The sequence below is a fragment of the Hypanus sabinus genome, chromosome 5 (genome assembly GCF_030144855.1).
Source record: "Hypanus sabinus isolate sHypSab1 chromosome 5, sHypSab1.hap1, whole genome shotgun sequence".
Classification (NCBI taxonomy): Eukaryota; Metazoa; Chordata; class Chondrichthyes; order Myliobatiformes; family Dasyatidae; genus Hypanus; species Hypanus sabinus.
Window position 1 is genome coordinate 33,177,643 of NC_082710.1, and position 18,790 is coordinate 33,196,432.

The window sequence follows — 18,790 nt, forward strand, 5'->3', positions numbered from 1 at the left end:
GGATTGGAAATAACATCTCCACCTCACTGACAATCAACACTGGTGCACCTCAAGGATGAGTGCTCAGCCCTCTGGTCTACTCTTTATACACCCATGACAACATGGCTAGGCACAGCTCAAATGCCACTTATAAATTTGATGCCAACACAGCTATTGTTGGAAGAATTTCTGATGTTGATGAAAAGACATACAGAATCAAGATATCAGCTAGTTGTGTGGTGTCGCAACAACCACTTTGCACTCAGTATCAGTAAGACCAAAGAACTGATTGTGGACTTCAGGAAGTGTAAAATGAGGGAACACACGCCAGTCCTCATAGGGGGATCAAAAGTGGAAAGGGTGAGCAGTTTCAGGTTCCTGGGTGTCAACGTCTCTGAGGATCTATCCCGGGTCCAACATATCAATACATTTACAAAGTAGGCATGACAGTGCCCATATTTCATTATGAGTTTGAAGAGATTTGGTATGTCACCAAAGAACCTCTCAAATTTCTACAGACGTACCATTGAGAGCATTCTAGCTGGCTGCATCACAGTCTGGTGTGGGGGAAGGGCTGCTGCATAGAATCAAAAGCTGCAAAAAGTTCTGAACTTGGTCAGCTCCATCATGGGCACCAGCCTCCGTAGCATCCAGGACATCTTCAAGGAGCGATGCCTCAAAAAGGTGGCATCCATCATTAAGGCCCCTATCACCCAGCATATGCCTCTTCTCATTGTGACCATCAGGGAGGAGGTACAGGAGCCTGAATAATATTAAATCTGATTTTGAACTCTTGGTAGGTGCTTTAAATATGATAATTCCAGACATTGAGTCACTTCATAGTTTTTCACGAACAGAAGCCAACCCTTCAGCAGAGAAACTGGGTTTAAATATACAAGTCAAGTTTATTGTCATATGCACAAGTACAGGGAGGTTCCAGATACAATGAAAAACGTACAACATGTAGATTCTGATGACACAGTTTATGTACAATTTAATACTGTATGCAAAAACAAAGTGTTAGTACATAATCAATTAAAAACATGTCCATGGTTGTGCAAGTGGTGGTCTGTAGTGTTCGGTTGTTGAAGTAGGATTGGGATTGTGCAGGTCATTTTGTGGAAAGTAGCTGTTCCTGAATCTGATGGTGTTATTCTTCAGGCTTTTGCGCCTTTTACCTGATGGTCGTAGCAGATATAAGACCACAGGATATAGGAGCAGAATTAGGCAATTTAGCCCATTATGGTCACTCCACAATTTCATCATCATTAATTTTCCTCTCAGCCCCAATCTTCTGTCTTCTCTCTGTATCCCCTCATTACCTGACCAATCAAGAATCATTCAACTTCTGCCTTAAATATGTATAATGATTTGGCCTCCACAGCTGCCTGTAGCAAAGGATTCCAGAGATTCAGCACTCCCTGGCTCATCTCCATTCAGTAAGGACCCCCTCCATTCTGAGGCTGTGTCCTCTGATCTTAGACTCTCCCACCGTAGGAAACATCCTCTCCATATCCACTCTATAAGGGCATTAATTCTATTTGAAAAACACATTAAAAAAAAATTGAATGCAACAATTGTTTATTTAAAAAAAATCCCTATAAACAATTTGTACTTTGAGGAAAAAGGGTTTGTCGACTAAAACACTCAAACTATTACAGATGTAAAATGGAAAGCATTCTGACTGACTGCATCACTCTGGTATGGGGTGGGCTACTGCATATTATCGAAGTCAATTGCGGAAACTTGTAAAATTAGTCAGCCTCCATAGAACCCAAGACATCTTCAAGAAGTGGTGCCTTAGGAAGGCGATGTCCATTATTAAGGACCTCTACCACCCAGGACATGCCCTCTTCACACTGTTACTTTCGGGAGGGAGGCACAGAAGCCCTAAAGGCACACACTCAGTCATTCAGAAACAGCTTCTTCCTGTCTGCCATCCAATTCCTAAATGGACATTGAACCCATGAACACTTCCTCACTTTTTTGCACTACTTATTTTAAATTCACTATTTAATGGACATATGCATACTTAATGTAATTCAGTTTTATATTTCTATCTATATCTATCATGTTTCATTGTACTGCTGCTGTAAAGTTAATACATTTCATGACACATGCCAGTGATATTAAATCTGATTCTGTACTAGTTGAATGTATACACAAGTTGTTTTTAATGACTCCTGTGCCTAGCTCTGAGAGGAAAAGAACTGTATTGTTGTTTTCAAGTATGTGTAGAATATTAGTTTGAGTAGACCATGGTCAAAATGCCCATTTTTCAAAATTTTATTTCTTTCCTCTTTTTCCCACGACCCTTACAAAATATATAGGTTTGATAAATAAAGGTGATTGAAAGGTAAGGAGAGAGAATTCTGCTTGCTGCTTCTTTCATTGCTCTAAATATTTTTCGTTTTTTCCCCCCCCGATGATTGAAAGTCTTTCACGTGCTCAAAATGTTGTAGGATCTCTGCAGCCAGCTTCATCGGTGGAGGAAAATAGAAGAGTGCACGTTTCGGGGCCGTGTTGGAACGTGTACAAATCCACTGCATAATAATGAGGGAATACTTCTTCAGTTCGAGACTAGAAGTCAATCCAAGGCCCTTCTGGTATTCAATGGAAGATCCCGCCACTAACCGTGGTCCATGGTTGATTTACTTTTTAGCTGGTTCGGCATAGCATTGCGGGCCGAAGGGCCTTTTCCTTGTTGTACAGTTCCGTCTATCTAATCACTGCCGAACTATTCCTTATGTCCCGGTCTACACTTGTCATTCAGCTTGCTGCCATTGGCATAAATCTGCAGTCGGTGGGAGCTGCTTGTGTACTAATTGGCTGCCATTTTCCACGTGAGGAAACGTCCAAACAGTTTAGACTTCAAAAGAGTTTCCTCGATGTAGGATACTTTTTTTTCCGAAGTCAGAGCAGCATCGAGGTCAGGAAATAAGTGTATCTGGGATTACTCCCGAAGTGCTGAGATCGCAGTAAGAATTTGAGTTATCCCAGGCGGGAAACGCTGCTCTCTTGATGTTTTGTCCTGAAGTTTCTTTTCCCTCCCGCTGACTTGATGTGGCGTGAGAACTCGTATTAGTTCCACCTCGTGTTACTGGCGATCGCACTGTTTCCCTCATCATCTCGCAACCCGGGCTGCGGATCAGCCGGTCTCAAGTTTCAACTCCGATGTGATGCAACAGAGCCTGACATGCAGACGGAAGTCAGCTGAAATTGTAAAACTTGCTTCCCCAGCTAACAAAAGCCCTCGGATCGGAGAAACTTCAATGAACGCGGGGAGGTGGGTGGGAGTTTACTCTTGCTTACAATGAGAAATGCAGGGCAAGTTGTTTTCTTTTGGAAAGGTCCGACTGGTTCGGGTGTGGGGAGCCGGGCCTTTCGGTTTGCGAAGCCGGGTAGCCGCTCCGGTCCATCCCCGTGACAGAAGGCAGCGGCTGAGCTTCGCGCCGGCTGCTGAAAGCTAATCGCCGTACTTTTGAATTAAAATTAAGTAATTTGCCGAAGTTGTACAACTCCGTCGGCGTCCGCGTGCACTTGTAGAAAGGCTACTTGGTAATTGCGTTTCTGAACAACTTTCACTTTGGCTTACGTTTTAATTTTTTTTCCTCTTAACTCATCCCTCCCCTCCCACCCACACACAACAATATTATGGAATATTTCTGTAAACATCAGATATTAGGAGCGCATCTTCAAAACGGAGTTGTCATTTGACTGAATGACAGTTGTCAGCATCCGGGATGTACTGTAGAAGGCGCCCGGTTAAATATTCTTTTGCTTCACTGGGGCATGATGGAGGAGCAACTTTGCAATTTAAGTTTGTGTAGTAACAGTTAATGTCAGCTGCCGCGCGCATTCACCTTTTAAGCTTTTGATTATACTTTGTCAATTAATTTCCATAAACCGGACAAAGGGGCGTGTATTCAGTTGAAGGGTTGGGGGAACAACAGGAAGAAAGTAAATAATCAGAATGGGGCTTTTGTTTAAACTTGTTGATGTAAGGAATTGTTCGGATGAAATACGTTTGAAGGCGCTGCCAAATTAAACAAGTTGATGTGTACTTTGAGTTATTTTTAGTTTGGGTTCATTTTCTACCGAGACGGCAGGAATTTGCATATAATGTTAATCCAAGATTGTCCAAATTCTTTCTGAACATAGTGATGGTGCACTTAAAAACAATTTGATTTTCTACAGATCAGAATATGTGAACTTTCTTGCTAAAAAAAGAAGCCATTCATGTCCACACTAGCTAAAACCAGAGCTGACTTGCCTAATTCCTCTTTACATACTTGTTTGATTCTTCAATCCTTTCAGATTGTGAGTTAAAGGCTCCTGCCACTTTCTGGGCAGGAAAATTTATCTTTCCTGTAATCATTCTCCAATTTACTTTAAATTTACAATCCTTCCTTCTGTTCGGGGCAAGAGTCCTTTACTTTATCTAGGCCTCTCAAATTTTCAGTTTACATCTTCCTGTGTCTCTCCTCGGCTTTTGTTCTGAAGAAATCAGCTGCAGTCTATACAATCTTATAAGTAAAGTTTTTCTAATCATGGCAACAACCTTGTTTTTTTAAAAAAAGTCTTCTATCTACCTTTTACAATAGAATATCTTTGCTGTATGTGACAATCAGGACTATATACAATGCTAAAGCAGTGACCCAACTGAGGTCTACACAATTGTAACCATATAACAATCACAGCACGGAAACAGGCCATCTTGGCCCTCCTAGTCCGTGCCGAACCCTTAATCTCACCTAGTCCCACCTACCCGCACTCAGCCCATAACCCTCCACTCCTTTCCTGTCCATATACCTATCCAATTTTACCTTAAATGACACAACTGAACTGGCCTCTACTACTTCTACAGGAAGCTCATTCCACACAGCTATCACTCTTTGAGTAAAGAAATACCCCCTCGTGTTTCCCTTAAACTTCTGCCCCCTAACTCTCAAATCATGTCCTCTAGTTTGAATCTCCCCTACTCTCAATGGAAACAGCCTGTTCACGTCAACTCTATCTATCCCTCTCAAAATTTTAAATACCTCGATCAAATCCCCCCTCAACCTTCTACGCTCCAATGAATAGAGACCTAACTTGTTCAACCTTTCTCTGTAACTTAATTGCTGAAACCCAGGTAACATCCTAGTAAATCGTCTCTGCACTCTCTCTAATTTATTGATATCTTTCCTATAATTCGGTGACCAGAACTGCACACAATATTCCAAATTTGGCCTTACCAATGCCTTGTACAACTTTAGCATTACATCCCAACTTCTGTACTCAATGCTTTGATTTATAAAGGCCAGCGTTCCAAAAGCCCTCTTCACCACCCTATCTACATGAGACTCCACTTTCAGGGAACTATGCACAGTTATTCCTAGATCTCTCTGTTCCTCTGCATTCCTCAATGCCCTACCATTTACTCTGTATGTTCTATTTGGATTATTCCTGCCAAAATGTAGAACCTCACACTTCTCAGCATTAAACTCCATCTGCCAACGTTCAGCCCATTCTTCCAACCGGCATAAATCTCCCTGCAAGCTTTGAAAATCCACCTCATTATCCACAACACCTCCTACCTTAGTATCATCGGCATACTTACTAATCCAATTTACCACCCCATCATCCAGATCATTTATGTATATTACAAACAACATTGGGCCCAAAACAGATCCCTGAGGCACCCCGCTAGTCACCGGCCTCCATCCCGATAAACAATTATCCACCACTACTCACTGGCATCTCCCATCTACATTGTAATGTAACTTCTTTGTTCTTATGTTCTGTGTAATGACTAAGCAAAAAAAAGTGTCATTTTATCTATGACTTGGAGTATGCCGAAGTTGTTTTTCTCATCAATCTTGCATTGAATGGGTATTCTCTTACCTTGTTGTATTATCTGAATTAAATTCCGTTGCTATTTTTCTGACCAACCAACCTTCTTTATTCTCTTGAAGTTTTCCTCCTCTGTCAGGCACAGGGACAACTTGTATGCCATCTGCACCTTCTCCACCGCTAGTAGATCCACCCCAGTGGACCTCCACTGCTGTCACATCCAAGCCAGTGAAACTCCACTGAACCTATTCCACCACGGTCACAACTGAACCAAGTGACTTCTGTACCTTCTCCGCCATTTGTGAAAGATGTAGAGAGTACATATCTAGAAAATGCTCAAACTCAGAAGGGTAAGGAGAAACAAATTCTCTAGAACAAGAATCAACTGGAACAATGGGTCTCAACCTGAAATGTCAACTATCTATTTTCCTCCATGTATGCTGCCTGACCTGCTGCAGTCCTCCATTTTGTATATTGCTGCAGATTTTCAGAATCTGCAGTCCCTCTCTCTCCATTTAGGGTCATTCAGACTACTTATCACATGTGCAACAAAACATACAGTGTTGTGCTTCACTTGTGTTAACAACCATAACACCTAAGGATGTGCTGGGAGCAGCTAGAAAGGTTGCCACACACTGCAGTTCAAATATAGCATATGGATAGTTTACACTAAACAACACAAGCAACAATAATAATCAAAAATGAGGCTATGACAGCAAAAGCACCTCCTTTCCCATCCTTCCAACCCAACTACTGACACAGCCAGACAAGTTTCCAATCCCCAGGGCAGGCTCCCTCCAGGCCTTCAGTCCTTGTCCCCGGATTCTCAGTTATCTGGCCTTCAACTTCAACCCAGGATGCCAATCACAGGTTTGAACTTCCAGACTTGTAAGGATTTCCAACCCCAGTGACCCGAGCTTTCATGTCTCCTTTGGGCTGCTACCTTCAGTCTTTGACCTTCAGGCTTCTACCTCTGGACTCGCCATGCTCTGGGCTCCAACATTTGGCTTTGCCCTCTGGACATAGTCATGGTTGACAATCAAGCCTCTATTTCTAGACTTGCATGGACCTTGATTTGCACAGACTTCCAACCTGGGGGTATTACAAGCCTCTTGACTCCCACCTGTATGTAGAACTGGACACCCAATCTGGAACCTGTTTCTGACCTAGAGAAGGCTGGTCTCCTCAGTATCCATAACACAACTTTTGGGATCACTGATGTTTGACCTGGACTTGGACTCATCCCTATCCTTAAACCCTAAAAGCTTGAAAGCACATACCACCAAGCTCAAGGACAGCTTCTATCCTGCTGTTATAAAACTACTGCATGTTTCCCTGGTATAATAAGATGAACATTTGACCTCACAACTTCTTGTGATCTTACACCTTATTGTCCATGTGCATTGGACTTTGCAGTTGTTACACTTTATTCTGATTATTATTATTATTAGTATTATTATTACTTTACAAAGTACTACCTCAATGTATTGTAATGAATTGATTTGTATGAACATTACATATGGGAACATTTTTTCACTAATTTCAGGATGTGTGACAATAATATACCAATTCTATTTGTAAATATGAAAATGGATTTGCCATGTTGTCCATTCATCTTGTGTTTGCCAATAAGTCAAAATATTGTATTTCTTTAAATACCTTTTAAATCTGCATCATTTTGATTTTGTTGACTCTCAATTGAATAGCAAACTTATTAAAAGCAGTTCTTGTTTTAATATCTAATTGAACATACAAGTAACCAACAAGGGAAGCATTACATATGTATTTCTATTAAGAAGCTGGTGATGAATCAGCCTCTTAAACCATTGGGGAATTTTGTAGAAGAGATCACCCACTGCTTTTCTCATTCTAAGTAACAAATTTCAGGAAGGTTTGTGGATAAAGCCTTAGCAAGTTACTGAAGTTTGATGTGAGGATGATGGTGCAGGTTCTGCCTGTACTGGAGTGAATGTTCAGGATGATGGATCAGGTGCTAATTAACTGTTGTTTTTTTTTTGTCATTGATGTTGACAAGCTCATTGTTATTGGAGCTGAATTCATCCGGGCAAAAGAACAATATTCCATAACAGTCTTGGGCTTTTTTTATATAAAGGAAAGGCTTTGGGAAGACAGGAGTTGAATTGCTTTCCACAGAAGATGCAAAAGACAGTAGTAATTGTTCCTCATTGGTTTCTGCCATGTCTTAGCTTTGCCAGTGTAAATAGTGAAAGGGACTGTAGTGATAGTAATGTGTCAAGGGACCTTGCTGATCATTGATTGAGTTTGTTAATACTGTCAATGTATGTGTATGGACAAGAACTACTTTGTTAACTGAGCGGAATTAAACGCAAGTGAGCCCTAAGAAATTGACAGTAAAGAGCACCACTTGTGACATTTGGAGATGGTTGAACCAGCTGAATATGTTTGGGTGTAGGATTGTCCTGATGATCTCCTGCTGCAATGTCCCGTGACTCCAATGACGGACTTCCCAACATCCAAAACAATCACCCTTCATGCAGCGTTTGGTCCATGTGCCTCAACCTTTCCTATTCATACGGAAATTATGAAAAATATAATTGTGGAAACATTGCTTTGATATCAAGACGGTTGTTTTTCCCTTTATACCTTTCATTGGAAGAACAACTGCCTTAATATCAAGGTTAAATGTCAGGTTATCTAATTGGCATTCCAGCTGATCTTCAGTTATTTGTATGTGGCACTTGAGCACATTTGTTACCTTATCAGTTTTCTAAGGAAGGAGTCCAGAATGGAACAGTAAGATTGCAATACATCATTTTTAAAACACTATAAATTGCAATGAGAAAGAAGTAGTGTAAAAAAAGAAAAAGAGTAAGGTTGTGGTCACGGGTTCATTGTCCATTCAGAAACCTGATTGCCAAGGGAGGAAGGAAGCTGTTCCTACAACCATTGAGTGTGTGTTTTCAGGTTCCTGTAACACCACCTTGATGGTAGCAGACAGAGGAAAGGGGGCATGCCCAGGCTGGATAGAGGTCCTTAATGACAGGTGCTGCCTTCTTGATGCATTGCCTTTTGAAGATATCTTTGATGGGTAGGATAGTGCCCATAATGAGCTTGCTGAGTTTGCAGCATTTTCAGATCCTGCGCAGTGGCCCCTCCATACCAGGCAGTGATGCATACAATTAGAATGATCTCCATGGTACATCTGTAGAAATTTTGAGAGCATCTTTATTGACGTACTAAGTCTTCTCAAACACCTGATGGAATATAGCTGCTGTCATGTCTTCTTTGTAATTGCATCAATATGTTAGCAACAGAATAGACCCTTAGAGATGTTAACACTCAGGAACCTGAAATTGCTTACATTTTCCACTGCTGATCCCTCAATGAGCATGGGTGTGGGTGTGTGTTTTGTTTCCCTCAAGATCTCATTCCTGAATTCCACAATCAAGTCCTTGGTCTTCCTGATGTTGAGTGCAAGGTTGTTGGTTGCAACACCACCTGATCTATATCATTCCAATATGCCTCCTCATCGCCACTGAAATTCTGTCAACAATAATTGTGCCATTGGTACATTTTGGACATGCCGATGGGACTCGGCCCTAAGTGTCGACTGTACTTTTTTCCATTGATGGTGCCTGACCTGCTGAGTTCCTCCAGCATTTTGTGTGTTGCTTTGATTTCCAGCATCTGCAGGTCCTCTCTTGTTAGGGAATTTTTCTGTTATGATTGGAGCACATTGATTCAAAGTGTTGTTACTTCTGGAAAAACCCCAACTAGGAGGTTTTTGGAGATTTGAAGACTTTTGTACATTCCATGTTCACAGTTTTGTAGTAAAGGATTGAATGAAATATTTTAAGCTGCTTTCCTCAGTTAGGAGCAGATTGTGATTAATTGCTGGGCACTTGAGTCTGTAACCAAGAGTTGAAAAGAGTTGGATATATTCTGAAGTTCCTTCCAAGTAAATGTGAATGTAATTTTTATTCAGTCCCTTAACTCTCACTGATATAGTATTCTGGATAATGTTAAGGTCATATGTAAAAATGAAGACAATATCAAGACATTTTGCATATACTAAAATACCTATTCACAAGAACAAATGATATATTAAAGTGTTGGGTAAAATACTACTGATTTGATCTTTAAAATACTTGACTGCTCAATTGCTTCTGCAGACTTTCCAATAGGAACTTGCTTTTGGGTTGCTGACATTTTTAAAATGTAATTTCAAGAATACTAGTTTTATTAGCAATGTTGGTTTAGCAACAAATGTTTTGTTTACACCTGTTGTGCTTGTGAATGCCTGATTCCTTATTTCTGTTTCCTCTTTCTGGCCTTACTGACTAACAAAACTGGATTCCAGATTTGTTTATCATGGTCTGTCAGCAGTTCTTTCATTTGCAGAGGACCTGACTGTCAACCACGATGCTCAAAAGGATTTGTCTTTTTATTAAATGTAGGAATGAGGAGAAATCTACTCTTTGTTGTGCCTCCATGCTGTAGAGCATTGAGAACAGCTTGTGGCACACTCTGCGACTGTCCTTAGTAAAACCAGGAAAGACGTGCAGTTTTCTTGGATGTGCTTAAGGGAGCCAATCTTAGTTCCTTTTAATTTTGCACTGTGTTGTGACTGTGATTGAAGTCACGAGAGAGACACTGAAGTTGGTGATATACAAGTCTTTATTCATCACAACAACCTGGCATCACTCTGAAGACACTGTCAGTAGAGGCTCTCACACTCAGAAATACTTCACATTTTTATACCCTTAAGATCAAAGGCGGCAGTAGGTGATTAAATACAATTTCAATAATTACAATGACATTTACTTCAATACTTTGGGATTGACAAATGGTTCCATTGAGATACATAGTGGAAGCACATTGTAATTGATAAGACAACTCTGAAGGCCCAAATGCCTTTGGGAGAAATTAATGAACACAAATATTCAAAAAACAACCTCTAATGATACAGTGCCAAAGTATTGCAAGTACACAGAAAATATTGATTGCTCATCCCTGTGACCATGTTTGATATACTAAGTGACAACATCCATCTGGTCTGCCAGCTTGAACTCAGTCACAGTGGTATATAAATAACTTGGCCTAGCTTGATCCAACCAATTAACACAAACCAATGATGTTATGTTGGCTGTTGCATATGCAATCTCTTAGTCTGCGGGCAAGTTTAACTTCAATTTAATGCTTGCAATTTACATAAAGAACTGAATGCTATTTGCAAGTGTCCTGAATGTATTTACAATACTAGCCCTTGTTTGAATTAATATTTACTAGATCAACGTTACTCCATAATACTCATTTAATACATTGCACGGTTTCCCTCTGTGTCATCCAAGCACGTGGTGCCTGTCTCCACATTTACAACTTTGCATCATCACAGCCTTTAACTAAGGCATAGTCTGCAAATTATTTAAGATCCAGTTCTGAATTTCCTTCAATAAAAACATTGGGAAGTTGGATACCAATGCCAGCAGTTTCCATTGTAAAACCTAGCCATGGTCTCTATCCACTTTCTTGAGGTGCATCTGAAACTGAACCACTGTGGTTCCAAGTGTTAAATGTACCTCAGATGAGCTTGCATAAGATTGTCTATTTCAACCATTTGTAACTTTTATTAATAAATAATTCCTAAATTAATTGTTTAAAATTGTGGTATAAAGGTTATTGGACGTTCAGTTTGATCTGAAGGATCGGAATGAATGTCCAGGATTCTTGGGATTAAGGGCAGTGTGAGTACTAAATCATATCACAGCCAAGCCATCAAAACTACTCCTCAGTACCTAACTCTGCTTTGAGCAGTTTAGGATTCCACATTTGAAGTGAAAGAGTGCTGTGTACATTCACTGGAATGGTAGAATCCAATGATTAAAATTCAGGAAAATGTTATACAAACTTGTTGGAATGTAAAAAGTTAGGAGGTGGCTGGATTCATTTTTTTTTAAATGAGATGTCTTGATTAGTGACTTTATCCTGAAGAAGAGCCAACGCTTTCAGGAGTGAAATTGTAATTTGTGTAGCATCATCTGCTGAAATCTTTCATCTATTATCTTTGATAGCTCTTGCAGATGAATTTTCTACCTGGTCTTACTCTCAATCTAAGTTCTACATGTGGTATGAATTGGGGCTGATATAAAGTCACTCATTATTAAAATGTTGGTTTTGAAATTTTTTGCTAAATTTTTACGTCCCTGACTATGTAATCTTCCAGGAATATTCCCAAAATTAATACGTCTACAATTCCAGGCTATTGATTAAAAAGTAATTATCTTTTGGAGGTCATGTTTTCAGTTGCCCAAGGCCTTAAGGAGTGGAATTCCCTCCATACGTTTTTCCCACACACACCACTTTATGCTTTTTAATGCATTTCCAATAAACTAAAATTTGGTCATTTTCCGAGTTTGTCCTGTTTGTAAGCCTCGGTGGCAGCTGTTTACTTGTGTTTCTGTGAGGTTCTTACAGGTACGCAGTTAGATCAGTGCAAGACGTTCTTGTACAGAGTGGGAAGGATGTTGTGTTTGAACCAGGTTTGCCTTGATAAATAGCAAGTAATATAGAATTCATAAAAAAGCTGCTAAAAGCAGAGGTATTCTTGGCTTCATAAATATAGAATTTGGAAAATTCAGTATTAGGATCTATATAGTTCTAGGCATATAAAAGCTACTGTAAGTACATTAGGTGTGAATCATATACATTAGAATTTTACTTTTATAAATTACAGGGAATATTCCAATGGAAATGACTGTTTGCAAACAGTACTGACCTTTTTAAAGTACCAAAAAATTGAAGTGGAAAGAAATGGTCATAGAAACACTTGATTAAAAAAATATCCTGCTAAATGTTACTATGTAAGAGGGAATAGAGCATTAAAAAATCAGCCGTAGAACATTATAACACAGAAATGGGCCCTTTGGCCCATCTAGTCCATGACGAACTATTATTCTGCCTCATCCCATTCACCTGCACCATACTCCTCCCATCCAAATTTCTCAAATGTTGAAATAAATCCTGCGTCAACCACTTCAGCTGGCACCTCCCTCAATGTGAACAAGTTCAGCCTCCTGTTTCCTTTAAACATTTCACCTTTCACCCTTAAGTCATGAGCTCTAGTTCTAGCCTCAGCCAACCTTTTGCATTTGTCATATTTATACTTCTGGGAATTTTAGAGACAATGATAGGGTCGTTATTAGTAGAATAAAGAATTAACTGGAATTTAAAGGTAATTAATATCAATAAAAAGTGAAAATGAAGAAAAATTAGAGCCAGACAAATCCATTGAAACTCGTATCCTGATTTATAGCATTCTAAAAAAAGTTAGCTGCTTCAAAAGCAGAGAAATTAATGATGAATTTTTAAAAATTATTTGATTTCCGCAACAGTGTCAACAGATTGGAAGATAACACCACAGCTCGTTTTCTCTCCACCTTTCAAATAATTGTTTATTTTTAACATCTATTTTGGCAAAGTGCTGGTATCCATAATTAGTGTGTGGTCTTTTAAGAGGGAAATGCTGTTTGACAAGTTCTTTTTGAAGCTGTCACGGGGGGAGGGGGGTGAGAGTGAAGGTAGGGAGCACCTGGTTTTTGAAAGAAAGTTTGATAAAGGTGCTGCTTAAAGGTAGTTCAAAAAAATAAGGGATCATGGTATTAGAGGAAATGTCATGGAAAGAAGGTTGATTAAAGGATGGAATAAATGGGTAATTTCTTGGCAGATCGATGTCTGTGAGATGCCACCGGGAACGGTCCTGATTCCTGAACTAGTCATTTTATATTAATAACTTGGATGAGAAAATGGCGTAGTGTTTCAGAGTTCTTTGTCGAAAATAAAACTAGGTGGCAAAATAAACTGACGAAGATGCCAGTTGTTTGTAAAAGGTGTTAGTGGTTAAATGAGCGGACTGAGGTGGTAGATATTTGACTTCATACACTTCAATATGGAAGAATTCAAAGCGTAAGCAGTGAGGGACTGGGAAATAATTGTGTACTGGGGTTGTTGGTGTGCTAGTTAAATTTTTTGATGTGGAAGTTTGGTATTTTTATTTGGAAATGCTTATTTCAAGTATCATAATAAAATGATCCTTAAACTAAAAGTGGAGATGCTGACAGCACTCGCCAGGCTAAGCAGCATCTGAGAAGAGAAACCATTAAAGTTTCAGGTCCAGGACCCTGCATCAGAACTGGAAAGGAGAGGAAGCAAGTTAGTCTTGAGTAGCAAAGGGAGATTTTAAAAAAACTGAACAGACCAAGTGCAAGTTACCTGATTAGATGTCAAGTCTAGAATGCTGCAACAGTCCCAGAGCTGAGGACAGGATGGTGCAAGGAACAGGCAGATGACGTTTTGCCAAACAAGTTAAACTGGTAGTCAAATACTGAACTAAACTAATTCCTTATTCCAATAGGGTGTCCAAAACCTTCCATTTCCTCCACCTTATTATGCATATCTAAGAGCTGCTTCGACACCACTATTTGCCTCCACTACCACCTCAGTAGTGCATTCCAAACGCCCATCAGGCTTTTTAAAATAAACTTGCTCCACATGTCCCTTTTAAAACCTGCTGCCTTTCACCTTAAGTACATGTCCTCTGTTATTAAGCATTTCAGTCTTTGGCAGGGGCGGTAGGTACCAGCTATCTACTGTTTCTCTACCTCTCAAACTTATGAACGTCTATCAGATCTCCATCAGACTCTGCTGCTCCAGATAAAACAATCCAGCTCTGTCCAATGTCTCCTTATGACACAAACCTCTAATCTAGGTGGCATCCTTGTAAACCTCTTTTGCAGCCTCTCCAGAGACCCAACATCTTTCCGGTAATGGGAGGCCAGAACTGAATGTATTATTCTGGATTTCGCCCAGCTAGTTTTCTAAGGTACAACATGTAACTCATTTCTTCAACTAATAATGGCAAATATGCCATGTGCTGGCTCAAACCTGACTGCCACTAAATGTTTATTTCTGTCTCGAAGACTATTTCCTTGACCAAGCTTTAGTTTGCCTGCTTTAGTATTTCCTTGCCTGGTTCAGTGCCAAATATTATGTGTTAATCATACCACTGGGAATCTTTTGTTCTGTTAAATGTATTTTATAAATTGGTTGTTAGCACAGGGCATAAATCATTAAAGTCTGCTGTATTGATTTAGTGTGCAATTTACCTACTAAATCATTGAAGTTTTACAATATATGATTCAATAACTTTATGAATACATCAGGGAGTATTTTGTGTGGTACTTTTATTTATCTTTCTATTTTCTTGCGGTTTAAATATTAACTGGATTATAGTTTGAAGCTATGACCAGACTGCTTATGAAAATCGGCAATAATCTTGAAAACTTTAAAAAAAAATTAAATGTCTTTTTTATTTTCTAAAACCCAGTTAACTGTATCACCTTGATGCAAGTTGTGAAACCAGACAGATAACTGTTCTGATGAGTCGGGGGAGGAATCTGTAATTGGAGAGCTGGATTTCAGCCTGGAACATCGACAGTTCTTTCTACCATCGCCCTGCCGCCCGCCCCCCCCCCCCCCCCCCCGAAAATGCTGCTTGCTTGACCCACTGAGCTCTTCCAACAAATTGTGTGTTGTTCCAGCAATCTGCAGTTTTCCTTTATACCCAATTAAGTGCAGATAATTGCACATAAACGTTACAATTCAAATGTGGACCTGAGCTGAGTTTGCTGATTTCAGCCAGAAACCTGTTGGGGCAGCGCAAATGTATTCGACATATCTGGTGTGAGGAAAGGAAAGACACTGAAGGATCACATTCTTGATCATTATCTGGCAAACAGTGTTGGAGCATTTTAGGATGAAGACATTCAGGTGGCAGCTGGCTGCACAAGATCCACATATCAAAGCTTGTACTATTGGTGTAGGTCTCGTATAGTATAAAACCAATTTGTAAGTCTGCTTCTGAAATGAGAAAGCAAGATTTATTGGGATACATGCCAAAAGCTAGTTCACAGATGTTGGCCTCTTGGATTGAAATGAAAATGAAGGCAGTATAAAGCAGCTATATTGTGGCTCATCTTATTATAATAGTGCACACACCACTGTTCAGAAAATCAATGGATGCCATTATATAACAGGATAGTTGTGAACCGTGAACTCTCAGCTTAGTGAACCTTATTAAAATTCGCCAATGCAATAACAAAATTGCCATGGTAACCTGCTCAGAACTAGATTGTCTTTATTATTTTCTTGTAGAATGTTCCTTTTGTGTTGGGTTGATCTAACTATAAATCTGTCTGCAGCTCAGAGCCAGAAAATGCAGGGTTGGAAGAAAAGACGAAGAAAAATGGCAAGTCACTTAATCAACAGTTACAGTCTCTGAACCTGGACGCAGAAATCTTTGAAACTAAAAAGAAAACTGGTCTAACAAGGTAAGGTCAACTTGACAGCTTCCAATGAAGCTCACAGAACGCTTCACGGTATTCAGTATTTTAATTCTCTGTTATTTTGTTTGCATTGAGGCAAATCTTCCATAAATATTTGTTGTTTTGAAGCTTTAACCTCATCCACTACTCATCCCTGAAAGATCAAAATTGTATCTATTTTTCTCACTTCAATTGCCAGTACAAAACTTAAGAATGGCAAATAAAACACTTGATTTTCGGTTTCTACTATTGAACAAAACTATGTATAACCCATCTGAACACTTGAATAGAAGAGGTCACTGCCAACACAAACCCCTTTTTCAATAACAGGCAACATACATCCTAACCACGTTGATTTTAATTAAATGAAAGCCGCAGGTGTCCTAATGAAGGCTCTTGGCCTGAAATGTCAACAGTATATTCATTTTCATAGATGCTGCCTGTCCTGCTGATAACCTCCAGTGTTTTGTGTCTGTTGCTCTGGATTTCCAGTGTCTGCGGTCTTTTGTGCTTATGAAGTGTATAATATTACTGAAGAACAAATCTTGAGAGTGTTCTATATAAAAACAAAGTAGTCAATTGTGACACAATTTTATAATGCAGCATGAAAAAGTTAGTGACAGGGAAATATTACCGGTAGTACTTATTTCATTTGAACACGCATATATTTTGACATTTAACTTTTCCTGTTGTCAAATTAAATTTTGTTATACCAGTGAAACTTCGTTTTGTATTGTTTCTCAGAAAATCAAACAGTTTTATTAGTTAATTTGTTCAAGTCCCCATTTATATGATCATTGAGGGAAAGTGCAAACTCCACTCAAACAGTAATGGGTGTCAGCATTGAACCTGTGTCACTGGACCTGTGAGGCAGTATCTCTTGACTGGGCCATCCAGATGTTGGCTGGCCTTTTGCCTTCATGAGGAAACTGCCCTTCTGGCTGAAGAATGGAGAAGCAAACTGAATTAAGCAATCATTAGCAACCGTCTTCATTTTGTGTTCTGAAGATTGACACAAGTAACTGAATTTATTTGGGTTTAAGATACTGCATTAAGGATTGAGGTGATTTGCATTCTCGTCTACCTCAGGGGATGGCCTTTCGGCTAAGCAGTAACTTAGATTTGGCTGTCTTTTTCCTTGAAGAAATGATGCCATCCTTGCTGTAATTCTGGCTGTCTCTTCTATTGGCCCCTTTCCCCTTCAGCTTCATAATGCTTTTGGAACTTTAAAACAGTGAATCTAGCAAATCGATATAATTTGGTGAGCTGAGCTAGTCAGAACCATAGATTCCTTGGGTGCTTCACTAAGTATATCCTGTTCTTTTCCTGATCATATCAGGATCCATTTGTAGTGTTCACCAAATTCCCTACAATTGCCTAAAGTTCTGTTACCTTCACTCAGATGCTCTATTTGTATTTTAAGCACCATGAACATGATTTGTCTTAATTGAATGTCCCCCATTGTTATCTTAATCATGAACAGATCTCTGAGTTACTGTGTAAATAAACCTGGTTACTAAATTCTACTCTATAATTCCTCCCTCCCATCTTGTGGACCATATTTATCATTCTTAGCTTTTCCACCTCACCGCACTAAGTTAATTTTTCTTTTGTATAATTTCCAGAAAAGGTGTCAGTTGGAAACTTGGTTAGAAAAAAGAGAGATATCTACAATAAATATAGGCAGCATGGAGTAAATGAGGTTCTCAAGGAATATAAAGAATGTAAGAAGAATCTTAAGAAAGAAGTTAGAAAAGCTAAAAGAAGATACGAGGTTGCTTTGGCAAGTAAGGTGAAAATAAATCCAAATGGTTTCTACAGTTATATTAATAGCAAAAGGATAGTGAGGGATAAAATTGGTCCCTTAGAGAATCAGAGTGGACAGCTATGTGTGGAGCCAAAAGAGATGGGGGAGATTTTGAACAATTTCTTTTCTTCAGTTTTCACTAAGGAGAAGGATATTGAATTGTGTAAGGTAACGGAAACAAGTAGGGTAGTTATGGAAACTATGACAATTAAGGAGGAGGAAGTACTGGCACTTTTAAGAAATATAAAAGTGGATAAATCTCCGGGTCCTGACAGGATATTCCCTAGGACCTTGAGGGAGGTTAATGTAGAAATAGCAGGGGCTCTGACAGAAATATTTCAAATGTCATTAGAAACAGGGATGGTGCCGGAGGATTAGCGTATTGCTCATGTGATTCCATTGTTTAAAAAGGGTTCTAAGAGTAAACCTAGCAATTATAGCCCTGTCAGTTTGACGTCAGTAAATTAATGAAAAATATTCTTAGAGATGGTATATATAATTATCTGGATAGACGGGGTCTGATTAGGAACAGTCAACATGGATTTGTGCGTGGAAGGTCATGTTTGACAAATCTTACTGAATTTTTTTGAAGAGGTTACAAGGAAAGTTGTCGAGGGTAAAGCAGTGGATGTTGTGTATATGAACTTCAGTAAGACCTTTGACAAGGTTCCGCACGGAAGTTTAGTTAGGAAGGTTCAGTCGTTGGGTATTAATATTGAAGTAGTAAAATGCATTCAACAGTGGCTGGATGGGAAATGCCAGAGAGTAGTGGTGGATAACTGTTTGTCAGGTTGAAGGCCGGTGACTA

The 18,790-nt window shown here is 39.4% G+C and overlaps 1 protein-coding gene across 3 annotated transcripts in view; it reads left to right on the plus strand.

Moving 5' to 3' along the window:
- The window catches only part of LOC132394037 (GRAM domain-containing protein 2B), a 103,623-nt gene that overhangs the window by 54,252 nt on the left and 30,581 nt on the right, over nucleotides 1-18,790 (plus strand). For 2 of the 3 annotated variants that reach the window (XM_059969684.1, XM_059969686.1), the window contains exon 2: nucleotides 16,053-16,181. In XM_059969684.1, the coding sequence (XP_059825667.1) occupies nucleotides 16,053-16,181 (129 nt within the window). Of the gene's footprint in view, nucleotides 1-2,829; nucleotides 3,266-16,052; nucleotides 16,182-18,790 lie in introns of those variants that run through there. The other variant, XM_059969685.1, reaches the window with a different exon arrangement.